The sequence below is a fragment of the Oncorhynchus clarkii genome, chromosome 16 (genome assembly GCF_045791955.1).
Source record: "Oncorhynchus clarkii lewisi isolate Uvic-CL-2024 chromosome 16, UVic_Ocla_1.0, whole genome shotgun sequence".
In the NCBI taxonomy this organism is placed as follows: Eukaryota; Metazoa; Chordata; class Actinopteri; order Salmoniformes; family Salmonidae; genus Oncorhynchus; species Oncorhynchus clarkii.
In genome coordinates this window covers 65,118,738-65,131,314 of record NC_092162.1, presented here as the reverse complement: position 1 = coordinate 65,131,314, position 12,577 = coordinate 65,118,738, and the positions used below count along the sequence as shown (strand labels likewise).

Genomic DNA, 12,577 nt, shown 5'->3' with positions numbered 1-12,577 from the left:
TAAAGCACTGACCACCAAAGCCGATCCATAGGTTTATTTCAGGATGTGAGAATGGAACATTATGAACTTTTCCATTGTGGAATGTTCCAGAATTAACCACCACTGAGTTTAATACAGTCCTACTTTCCGAGATTCTCAAACCTTTATGTAACGGTAATATAAGTTGAATGTGTACACAGACTATCTCTAACTGATTTACTTCTCCAGATATCTGCTTTTGTTTCACAGTCCCATTCATAATGCGTGTGAAAACATTTGTTCTGCGCTATGAAGACCTACAGTGCCTTGCGAAAGTATTCGGCCCCCTTGAACTGTGCGACCTTTTGCCACATTTCAGGCTTCAAACATAAAGATATAAAACTGTATTTTTTTGTGAAGAATCAACAACAAGTGGGACACAATCATGAAGTGGAACGACATTTATTGGATATTTCAAACTTTTTTAACAAATCAAAAACTGAAAAATTGGGCGTGCAAAATTATTCAGCCCCTTTACTTTCAGTGCAGCAAACTCTCTCCAGAAGTTCAGTGAGGATCTCTGAATGATCCAATGTTGACCTAAATGACTAATGATGATAAATACAATCCACCTGTGTGTAATCAAGTCTCCGTATAAATGCACCTGCACTGTGACAGTCTCAGAGGTCCGTTAAAAGCGCAGAGAGCATCATGAAGAACAAGGAACACACCAGGCAGGTCCGAGATACTGTTGTGAAGAAGTTTAAAGCCAGATTTGGATACAAAAAGATTTCCCAAGCTTTAAACATCCCAAGGAGCACTGTGCAAGCGATAATATTGAAATGGAAGGAGTATCAGACCACTGCAAATCTACCAAGACCTGGCCGTACCTTTAAACTTCCAGCTCATACAAGGAGAAGACTGATCAGAGATGCAGCCAAGAGGCCCATGATCACTCTGGATGAACTGCAGAGATCTACAGCTGAGGTGGGAGACTCTGTCCATAGGACAATCAGTCGTATATTGCACAAATCTGGCCTTTATGGAAGAGTGGCAAGAAGAAAGCCATTTCTTAAAGATATCCATAAAAAGTGTTGTTTAAAGTTTGCCACAAGCCACCTGGGAGACACACCAAACATGTGGAAGAAGGTGCTCTGGTCAGATGAAACCAAAATTTAACTTTTTGGCAACAATGCAAAACGTTATGTTTGGCGTAAAAGCAACACAGCTGAACACACCATCCCCACTGTCAAACATGGTGGTGGCAGCATCATGGTTTGGGCCTGCTTTTCTTCAGCAGGGACAGGGAAGATGGTTAAAATTGATGGGAAGATGGATGGAGCCAAATACAGGACCATTCTGGAAGAAAACCTGATGGAGTCTGCAAAAGACTTGAGACTGGGACGGAGATTTGTCTTCCAACAAGACAATGATCCAAAACATAAAGCAAAATCTACAATGGAATGGTTCAAAAATAAACATATCCAGGTGTTAGAATGGCCAAGTCAAAGTCCAGACCTGAATCCAATCAAGAATCTGTGGAAAGAACTGAAAACTGCTATTCACAAATGCTCTCCATCCAACCTCACTGAGCTGTTTTGCAAGGAGGAATGGGAAAAAAATTCAGTCTCTCGATGTGTAAAACTGATAGAAACATACCCCAAGCGACTTACAGCTGTAATCGCAGCAAAAGGTGGCGCTACAAAGTATTAACTTAAGGGGGCTGAATAATTTTGCACGCCCAATTTTTCAGTTTTTGATTTGTTAAAAAAGTTTGAAATATCCAATAAATGTCGTTCCACGTCATGATTGTGTCCCACTTGTTGTTGATTCTTCACAAAAAAATACAGTTTTATATCTTTATGTTTGAAGCCTGAAATGTGGCAAAAGGTCGCAAAGTTCAAGGGGGCCGAATACTTTCGCAAGGCACTGTATCTTGGAATTCTTGAAGAGACGTTTGTCAAAAGGAATTGAATTAGACCCAGGCACTGTCAACAGTCTGCTTTGTTTTAAAACCCAACCGGAATTTCAGGTATGTTGTTTTAACATCTGCACGACAAGAAGACAGGATATGAAACACCAGTTCTGTCTTTGAATTCTGCCTCAGCTGGTTCCCTATGAGGAAACTTTAGGGACGTGTCTCCATGGAGAGGCTTGCAGAATATCTCTATTCTAAGAGGTCTTATTGTACAGAGGATAGGAAGGTTAACACACCAAGTTCCTCTGCAGTTGACGAGAATAAATCCTCCTACATACAGTACATACAGCTGCACGCATTAATCATGCCGGTTCCCTGCATAATACATCTATCAGCTTATTCGTTTTCTTCATAATCGAGCAATTTATTGAAAGGAAGGATGAATTGCTGTCGTTGTGCAATTATCACAAAGATTTGATATTTTACCGTCAGAATGCATGTCTCAGGAATAACGAAGTAAAGAGAGACAGTCCTCCAATGAGAAGACTTGTCTTTCTGATTTAGAAAAAGTCTGTGTAGTCCAAAGGAAGAGATGTGATTTTGGTGCATTGTTATTTAAATATATATATATATATATATGTGTGTGTGTGTATATAAAAATACATATATGAATACATATATAAACTCAGCAAAAAAAGAAACATCCTCTCACTGTCAACTGTGTTTATTTTCAAGAAACTTAACATGTGTAAATATTTGTATGAACGTAACAAGATTCAACAACTGAGACATAAACTGAACAAGTTCCAAAGACATGTGACTAACAGAAATTGAATAATGTGTCCCTGAACGAAGGGGGGGTCAAAATCAAAAGTAACAGTCATTATCTGGTGTGGCCACCAGCTGCATTAAGTACTGCAGTGCATCTCCTCCTCATGGACTGCACCAGATTGGCCAGTTCTTTGCTGTAAGATGTTAACCCACTCTTCCACCAAGGCACCAGATATTTCTGGGGGGAATGGCCCTATCCCTCACCCCCCGATCCAACATGTCATGCAGGAAATCACGCACAGAACGAGCAGTATGATCGGTGGCATTGTCATTCTGGAGGGTCATGTCAGGATGAGCCTGCAGGAAGAGTACCACATGAGTGAGGAGGATGTCTTCCCTAAAACTCACAGCATTGAGATTGCCTGCAATGACTCAGGACAATTGAATCTGCAAAATTGACTTGCATAAAGCTGGAAAGGGTTACAAAAGTATCTCTAATTGATGTTCATCAGTCCACGGTAAGACAAATTGTCTATAAATGGAGAAAGTTCAGCACTGTTGCTACTTTCCCTAGGAGTGGCCATCCTGCAAAGATGACTGTAAGAGCACAGTGCATAATGCTCAATGAAGTTAAGAAGAATCCTAGAGTGTCAGCTAAAGACTTACAGAAATCTCTGGAACATGCTACCATCTCTGTTGACGAGTCTACAATACTTTAAAACACTAAACAAGAATGGTGTTCATGGGAGGACACCGCGAAAGAAGCCACTGCTGTTCCACAGCGTTACTGGCCAAATATTCTGTGGACAGATTAAACTATAGTTGAGTTGTTTGGAAGGAACACAACACTGTGTGGAGAAAAAAAGGCACAGCACACCAACATCAAATCCTCATCCCAACTGTAAGGTATGGTGGAGAGAGCATCATGGTTTGGGGCTGCTTTGCTGCCTCAGGGCCTGGACAGCTTGCTATCAGTGATGGAAAAATGAATTCCCAAGTCTATCAATACATTTTACAGGAGGATGTAAGGCTATCTGTCCGCCATTTGAAGCTAAACAGAAGTTGGGTGATGCAAAGGATAACGACCCAAAACACAGAAGTAAATCAACAAAATAATGGCTTCTGGATATACACACAGTATATATAGATATATACAGTACCAGGCAAAAGTTTGGACACATCTTCTCATTCCAGAGTTTTTATTTGTTTCTACAATGAGTAAAAATAAACTGTCTCTCATGAGGACCGCCACAGGAAAAGAAGACCCAGAGTTACCCCTGCTGCAGGCAGGGGATAAGTTCATTAGAGTTAAAAGCATCAGAAATCGGCAATTAACACCTCACAGAGTTCAAGTAACAGACACATCTCAACATCAACTGTTCAGAGGAGACTGCCTGAATCAGGCTTTCATGTTTGAATTGTTGCAAAGAAACCACTAATAAAGGAAACCAATGAGAAGAAGAAACTTGCTTGGTCCAAGAAACACAAGCAATGGAAATCTGTCCTTTGGTCTGAAATTTGAGATTTTCGGTTCCAACCGCCGTGTCTTTGTGAGATGCAGAGTAGGTGAACGGATGATCTCCACATCTGTGCTTAACACCATCAAGCATGGAGGAGGAGGTGTGATGGTGTGGGGGTGCTTTGCTGGTGACACTGTAAGTGATTTATTTAGAATTCAAGGCACACTTAACCAGCATTGCTACCACAGCATTCTGCAGCGATATGCCAACCCATCTGGTTTGTGCTATTATTAATTTTATTAATTTTTTATTTCACCTTTATTTAACCAGGTAGGCTAGTTGAGAACAAGTTCTCATTTACAACTGCGACCTGGCCAAGATAAAGCGTAGCAATTCTTAGTGGGACTATCAGTTATTTTTCAGGACAATGACCCAACACACCTCCAGGCTGTGTAAGGGCTATTTGACCAAGAATGAGAAGAGTGATGGAGTGCTCCATCAGATGACATGGCGGCAGGGTAGCTTAGTGGTTAGAGTGTTGGACTAGTAACTGAAAGGTTGCAAGTTCAAATCCCTGAGCTGACATGGTACAAATCTGTCGTTCTGCTCCTGAGCAGGCAGTTAACCCACTGTTCCTAGGCCGTCATTGAAAATAAGAATTTGTTCTTAACTGACTTGCCTAGTTAAATAAAGGTACAAAAATAAAAATAAAAAATGGCCTCCACAATTACCTGACCTCAACCCAATTGAGATGGCTTGGGATGAGTTGGACCGCATAGTGAAGAAAAATCAGCCATCAAGTGCTCAGCATATGTGGGAACTTCTTCAAGACTATTGGAAAAGCATTCCTCATGAAGCTGGTTGAGAGAATGATAAGAGTGTGCAAAGCTGTCATCAAGGGAAAGGATGGCTACTTTGAAGAATCTAAAATATTAAATATATTTTGATTTGTTTAACACTTTTTTGGTTACTACATGAATCCATGTGTTATTTCAGAGTTTTGACATCTTCACCATTATGCTACTATGTAGAAAATAATCAAAATAAAGAAAAACCCTTGAATGAGTAGGCGTGCCCAAACTTTTAACTGGTACTGTAGATGTATAAATATAAATATATATATTTAAATATACAGTGGGGAGAACAAGTATTTGATACACTGCCAAATTTTGCAGGTTCAAACAGGTGCAGTTAATACAGGTAATGAGTGGAGAACAGGAGGGCTTCTTAAAGAAAAGCTAACAGGTCTGTGAGAGCCGGAATTCTTACTGGTTGGTAGGTGATCAAATACTTATGTCATGCAATAAAATGCAAATGAATTACTTAAAATCATACAATGTGATTTTCCTGATTTTTGTTTTAGATTCCGTCTCTCACAGTTGAAGTGTACGATGATAAAAAATTCCAGACCTCTACATGCTTTGTAAGTAGGAAAACCTGCAAAATCGGCAGTGTATCAAATACTTGTTCTCCCCACTGTGTGTATATATATATATATATATATATATATATATATATATATATATATATACACACACACACACAGTATATACATCAGGCAGCTCATAAAGCTCTTGTGAAACCATAGTACTACAGTCTTAGAAAAAAGAGTTCCAAAAGGGATCTTCGGCTGTCCCCATTGGATAATCATTTTTGGTTCCAGGGTGCAGCTGAAGAACCATTTTAGCACCTTTTTTTATAAGAGTGTACAGTTTAGTGTGCAGCTAAGTATACAACCTTTCTCACAGTTATAATCCAGAGTTCTCATTTAAGAGTTGTTACAGAGAGAGACTGATGTTACAGAGAGACCCGATAATACAGAGAGCGACTGATGTTAGAGAGAGAGACTGATGTTACAGAGAAAGACTGATGTGACAGAGAGAGACTGATGTTAGAGAGAGAGACTGATGTTACAGAGATAGACTGATATTAGAGAGACTGACGTTACAGAGAGAGACTGACGTTGCAAAGAGAGACTGACGTTGCAAAGAGACTGACGTTAGAGAGAGAGAGAGACTGATGTTACAGAGAGAGACTGACGCTACAGAGAGAGACTGACGTTACAGAGAGAGACTGACGTTACAAAGAGAGACTGACGTTACAGAGAGATACTGACGTTAGAGAGAGAGAGACTGATGTTACAGAGAGAGACTGATGTTAGAGAGAGACTGATGAGAGAGAAGAGAGACTGATGTTACAGAGAGACTGATGTTACAGAGAGAGACTGATGTTAGAGAGAGACCGACGTTACAGAGAGAGACTGATGTTAGAGAGAGACCGACGTTACAGAGAGAGACTGATGTTAGAGAGAGACAGATGTTACAGAGAGACTGACGTTACAGAGAGAGACTGGCGTTACAAAGAGAGACTGATGTTACAGAGAGATACTGACGTTAGAGAGAGAGAGACTGATGTTACAGAGAGATACTGATGTTAGAGAGAGACTGATGAGAGAGAAGAGAGACTGATGTTACAGAGAGACTGATGTTACAGGGAGACTGATGTTACAGAGAGAGACTGACGTTACAAAGAGACTGATGTTACAGAGAGAGACTGATGTTAGAGAGAGACCGACGTTACAGAGAGAGACTGATGTTAGAGAGAGACCGATGTTACAGAGAGAGACTGACGTTACAGAGAGAGACCGACGTTACAGACAGAGACTGACGTTACAGACAGAGATTGACGTTACAGAGAGAGGCTGACATTACAGACAGAGACTGACGTTACAGAGAGAGGCTGACGTTACAGACAGAGGCTGACGTTACAAAGAGAGGCTGACGTTACAGAGAGAGGCTGACATTACAGAGAGAGGCTGACATTACAGAGAGAGACTGATGTTACAGAGAGACAGATGTTACAGAGGGAAGGGGAACATGATAGAGCAGCCCCTCCCTCCTGGGTGGGGTGGCCACAAGGACAGACTTACAGAGGAGAGGAGGAGCCCTTATGGCCAGAATTAACAAAGGTATTCAGATATAAGGAGAATGGCACCGCTCTGTGCTGCCTGACTCATTCACTCAAACAAAGGACTTCCTCTTGCATGGGAGAGTAAAACTGGACAGGTCTGCTCCAGAAATTGATATTTTCCATAATAATTCAATATGAGGCACTCCGATGCTTAAGCATGTGTCAAATTATTCCTTATTGATTTGTTTTGTATACAGGATGTGTATTAACATATATTTATATGTAACTGATTAAAGAAGAGTAGACCCGTCCCGCCGGAGGTAGACGTCAATTCAACATCTATTCTACATTGGTTCAACGTAATTTTATGAAACAACGTTGATTTAACTAGTGCGTGCCCAGTGGGTTCTTCTCATCTTCTCTAAAGCCGCAGCAATCTGTGGCTGAACTCCTGCACTGAGATGTATGCTTACTAGACAGTACATCCCTCTACAGAGCCTGCCTCCTGCTTATGTCTTTGGTATTCATGAAATTAGAATGAATTGCGGTAGATTAATAATTAATAGGTAACACTGACCGGCAGAGCGCTGCAGGGAGATTTGGCGTGAGTGACACTGACCGGCAGAGCGTTGCAGGGAGATTTGGCGTGAGTGACACTGACCGGCAGAGCGTTGCAGGGAGATTTGGCGTGAGTGACACTGACCGGCAGAGCGTTGCAGGGAGATTTGGCATGAGTGACACTGACCGGCAGAGCGTTGCAAGGAGATTTGGCGTGAGTGACACTGACCGGCAGAGCGTTGCAGGGAGATTTGGCGTGAGTGACACTGACCGGCAGAGCGTTGCAGGGAGATTTGGCGTGAGTGACACTGACCGGCAGAGTGTTGCAGGGAGATTTGGCGTGAGTGACACTGACCGGCAGAGCGTTGCAGGGAGATTTGGCGTGAGTGACACTGACCGGCAGAGCGTTGCAGGGAGATTTGGCGTGAGTGACACTGACCGGCAGAGCGTTGCAGGGAGATTTGGCGTGAGTGCACCGTAGCCCCATAATAACCCTCTTGTTGTCATCCCAGGGAGGTACATACTGTGGATCAAAGATGAACTGAAGATAGAGCTCTGCTTTTCACACTGGCCCACTTTAAACAATTGTGGCAGTTGATGATGCTATTTTCATGCACCAACTTTAACAGTACTGTGCATATACACTGAGTATACAAAACATGGACACCTTCCTAATATTGAGATGCAACCCCCCCTTTTGCCCTCAGAACAGCCTCAATTGATTGGGGAATGGACTCTACTAGGTGTTGAAAGCACCACAGGGATGCTGGTCCATGTTGACTCCTATGCTTCCCCACAGGGATGCTGGTCCATGTTGACTCCTATGCTTCCCCACAGGGATGCTGGTCCATGTTGACTCCTATGCTTCCCCACAGTTGGCTGGATGTCCGTTGGGTGGTTGACCATCCTCGATACACACGGGAAACTGTTGAGCGTGAAAAACCCAGCAACGTTGCAGTTGGTGCGTCTGGTACCTACTACCATGCCCCGTTCAAAAGCACTTAAATCTTTTGTCTTGCCCGTTCACACACTTAACGGCAGACATACACAATCCATGTCTCAGTTGTCTCAAAGCTAAAACATCCTTCTTTAACCCGTCTCCTCCTCTTGTGCTACACAGATTTGAATTGGATTTAACAAGTGACATCAATAAGGGATCATAGCTTTCACCTGGATTCACCTGGTCAATCTTTCATGGAAAGAGCAGGTGTTCCTAATGTTTTGTACACTCATTGTATAATGTTACACCATCATGACTATACATGAAGAGATATTAGCTTAAAGCATAGTCTTCAGTGGGCAGCCTGCTTTATTTTCCATCTAATAAAATGTTCGATTTTAGTCTCTTGAATCGACCTCCACTTCAGAGTTGACTTGTTTAATTCCATCCCTTTGTGAGCTGTCTGTCCACAAGGACCTTGTGGGATGTTGCGTGTCGAACCGAGCATCGTGCCAGAGACACAGACTTGAGGGCAGAGGATTACAAAGCGGTGTCGGTGGTGGGATGGTGTGTTTACGCGCTGGCACTTTGCAGCATAAATTAGCATGGGACAGGAAGCGCAGCGCTCGGCATAACACCTCGCCCACCCACAGCCTGCGGCCTGACTCCCTGACACTGGAGACAGAGTCAGAGAGGCAGGGCCTGCCAGGGTTAGCGGTTAGTGCTAATGCTAGTAGCATTCTTCACTGCAGCAGTGCCAGGAACCAGGAACTCAACAGCAACTTGAAAGGCAACGCCACATCCCTTTTTGGCGGGATTGTGTTTTTCTCTGTTACAAAATTCATTTTTAAAGACGATCCAAGGTTAGGTCCTCTGAGAGTCAGCATTTCAGAACTTTAGGAGAGCTGCAGTGAGCTGTGAGGAGATCGTTGTCCATGTCCTTTAAGGAGACAGGGTTAGCATGCAGAGAAAGAGAATGGGCACCTGTGGTACATTGCCCTGAGACATCTGGTCATCTCTTACTGCCAAAGGGAGGGGGAAGGTCACTCAAACAGAATGTATTTTTTTATTTAAATCCATCGTTCAAGGCAACCTATTAGACTGCATGTTTACGACGAGGGAACGACCGTAAATGACGCTCCCCACTGAGTCTGTCCTGAGCCATTTAGTTGCTGTCTATAAGCCCTGGGTGATGCGCTGAATAAGTCGTCTAGCGCTTAAAGTTTTGAAATGTTGACTAACACTGGTGAACTGACCCACTCTCTCTATCACTGCAGTGTAATAATGAACTGACCCACTCTCTCTATCACTGCAGTGTAATAATGAACTGACCCACTCTCTCTATCACTGCAGTGTAATAATGAACTGACCCACTCTCTCTATCACTGCAGTGTAATAATGAACTGACCCACTCTCTCTATCACTGCAGTTTAATAATGAACTGACCTACTCTCTCTATCACTGCAGTGTAATAATGAACTGACCCACTCTCTCTATCACTGCAGTGTAATAATGAACTGACCCACTCTCTCTATCACTGCAGTGTAATAATGAACTGACCCACTCTCTCTATCACTGCAGTGTAATAATGAACTGACCCACTCTCTCTATCACTGCAGTGTAATAATGAACTGACCCACTCTCTCTATCACTGCAGTGTAATAATGAACTGACCCACTCTCTCTATCACTGCAGTTTAATAATGAACTGACCCACTCTCTCTATCACTGCAGTGTAATAATGAACTGACCCACTCTCTCTATCACTGCAGTGTAATAATGAACTGACCCACTCTCTCTATCACTGCAGTGTAATAATGAACTGACCCACTCTCTCTATCACTGCAGTGTAATAATGAACTGACCCACTCTCTCTATCACTGTAGTTTATTAATGAACTGACCCACTCTCTCTATCACTGCAGTGTAATAATGAACTGACCCACTCTCTCTATCACTGCAGTGTAATAATGAACTGACCCACTCTCTCTATCACTGCAGTGTAATAATGAACTGACCCACTCTCTCTATCACTGTAGTTTATTAATGAACTGACCCACTCTCTCTATCACTGCAGTGTAATAATGAACTGACCCACTCTCTCTATCACTGCAGTGTAATAATGAACTGACCCACTCTCTCTATCACTGCAGTGTAATAATGAACTGACCCACTCTCTCTATCACTGCAGTTTAATAATGAACTGACCCACTCTCTCTATCACTGCAGTGTAATAATGAACTGACCCACTCTCTCTATCACTGCAGTTTAATAAATGGATTCAGACCTCGTGTCAGGAAATGATTTAGTAGTTGAAGCACGGATGTGTCCCAAAACCCATTCAAATTGTGAGCAATACATTTCCACTTTCAGTTGATTTTCATATCTTACATAAACTAAACGGTATCATGACAAGTTCATGGTTACGGCTGGGATTTAGATTTGTTTGACCCTCGCGTAAAAAAAGATTGAGAAGGTGAGGAAAGCACAGTGAACAGTGCCCGTGTGAGTCTGAAAGTGTGTTGAATAAAGATGATAAGCTCAGTTGTGTTCTGCAGGTCAGCCGGTTACCTGTGGAGAGCTGTGGCCAGTACACCACCTGTAAAACCTGTCTGGGCTCTGGAGACCCCCACTGTGGATGGTGTGTACTTCACAACAAGTAAGTGGCTCACTTTACATATGCTCTTATCTTCTCTGTGGGTAGATGAACTTATTGGGAAAACTAAAAGCGTGGTTGTTTTAGTGTGATCAAGTTGCCTCAGTCGATACCAACTATATGAGAATGAATTGATTCCTGAGCGGCTGCACGGATTTTCAAGGTGACATTTTGATACCAATCAAAGGGAGAATAAAATGGGCTCTGTTAAACATCGGGAGGCCAGATGCTGTTGGAAAGTAGCAGTAATACATCTGGTAGATTCTGAACTTTTAATGGACCACTGAGAGGTTCGGGGTTCAGCCAAACTAGTGGGAAGCTGCGTGCTGTTACCCAGTCCACCTGGTCCGCTCCACACAGGAAGTGACAGGTGACAGCTGCCCCAAATGTGCTCCTTCCTGTTGACCCTTTTGGGCTGACCCTTAGGCAGCAGCTGGTAGGTCGGAGCTCAGGAAACGTCTGGATATTGCTGGCCCTCTGCCACTCCTCCCTCACTCCCTCACTTGTCATCAGGCACATTTTTCCTCCAGTCCCACTGTAAATGAATTGGCTGGGAACATCATGAGAGAGTGCTGTGTCCTGCCACGGGGGAGAAGGGAAGCCTGCGAAGGGGGAAGCATGTGTGGCTGAAGAGTGTACCCTTTATCGAGTGTAATGGCCACAATATGGAGGGGTTTTCTCTGACATAGGCCATGATTAATGGAAAAACAAAGTAACTCTAAAGGTAGGGAAATAAAGGGGACAGGAAATTGAAGCACATGCCTTTTAAACAGCAAGCTATGGGTTTTATATGAATTATAGAGAGTCCTGAAATTGTTTCATTATGTGACATTTCTCACACCAGGGCCTGGTGTCAGCAGTCCAATGTTTCCCCTGTGTTGCATATCTAGATAATGTTCAGAGGTAGATGAAAATATTTTTCTGAGCCTAGGACCTCAATGACGACCATTGTGGAATTTTCATTCAGTCCTTTATCAAGATAACAATATTTAATTAAGATTAGAATCTGGGACTGATAATGGAATCATTTGCATAGATATTTGCCAAACTAGTTTGAAAATGATATTTCTCTGCATAGCAATTCAGTATTCCGCGCAAATGTTTTTTTTTTTTACACAAACTTGTGACAACCACTGCACAGCACAATTAGTGTGAGATCAGGCAAAGTGATGAGAAGATTGAATGGCTAAATTGTGCCCGATTCACATGTCAAACCTCTGTTCCTCTCTGGTGAAGCGACATCCCAGAGTGACACAATCCTCTTCTATTTCCATCCTCTCCGGTTCAGCACCTTTATGTGGCTTCAACCTGCTGTCTGTCTGTCAGGTTGTCTGTCTGTCTGTCTGTCTGTCTGTCTGTCTGTCAGGCTGTCTGTCTGTCTGTCAGGCTGTCTGTCTGTCAGGCTGTC

At 42.8% G+C, this 12,577-nt stretch overlaps 1 protein-coding gene across 1 annotated transcript in view; it reads left to right on the top strand.

The window, feature by feature from the left end:
- Positions 1 to 12,577, top strand: part of LOC139368925 (plexin A3-like) — a 181,704-nt gene that overhangs the window by 66,598 nt on the left and 102,529 nt on the right. The window contains exon 5 of the mRNA XM_071108425.1: positions 11,072 to 11,172. Coding sequence (XP_070964526.1) covers positions 11,072 to 11,172 — 101 coding nt within the window. The remainder of the gene's footprint in view (positions 1 to 11,071; positions 11,173 to 12,577) is intronic.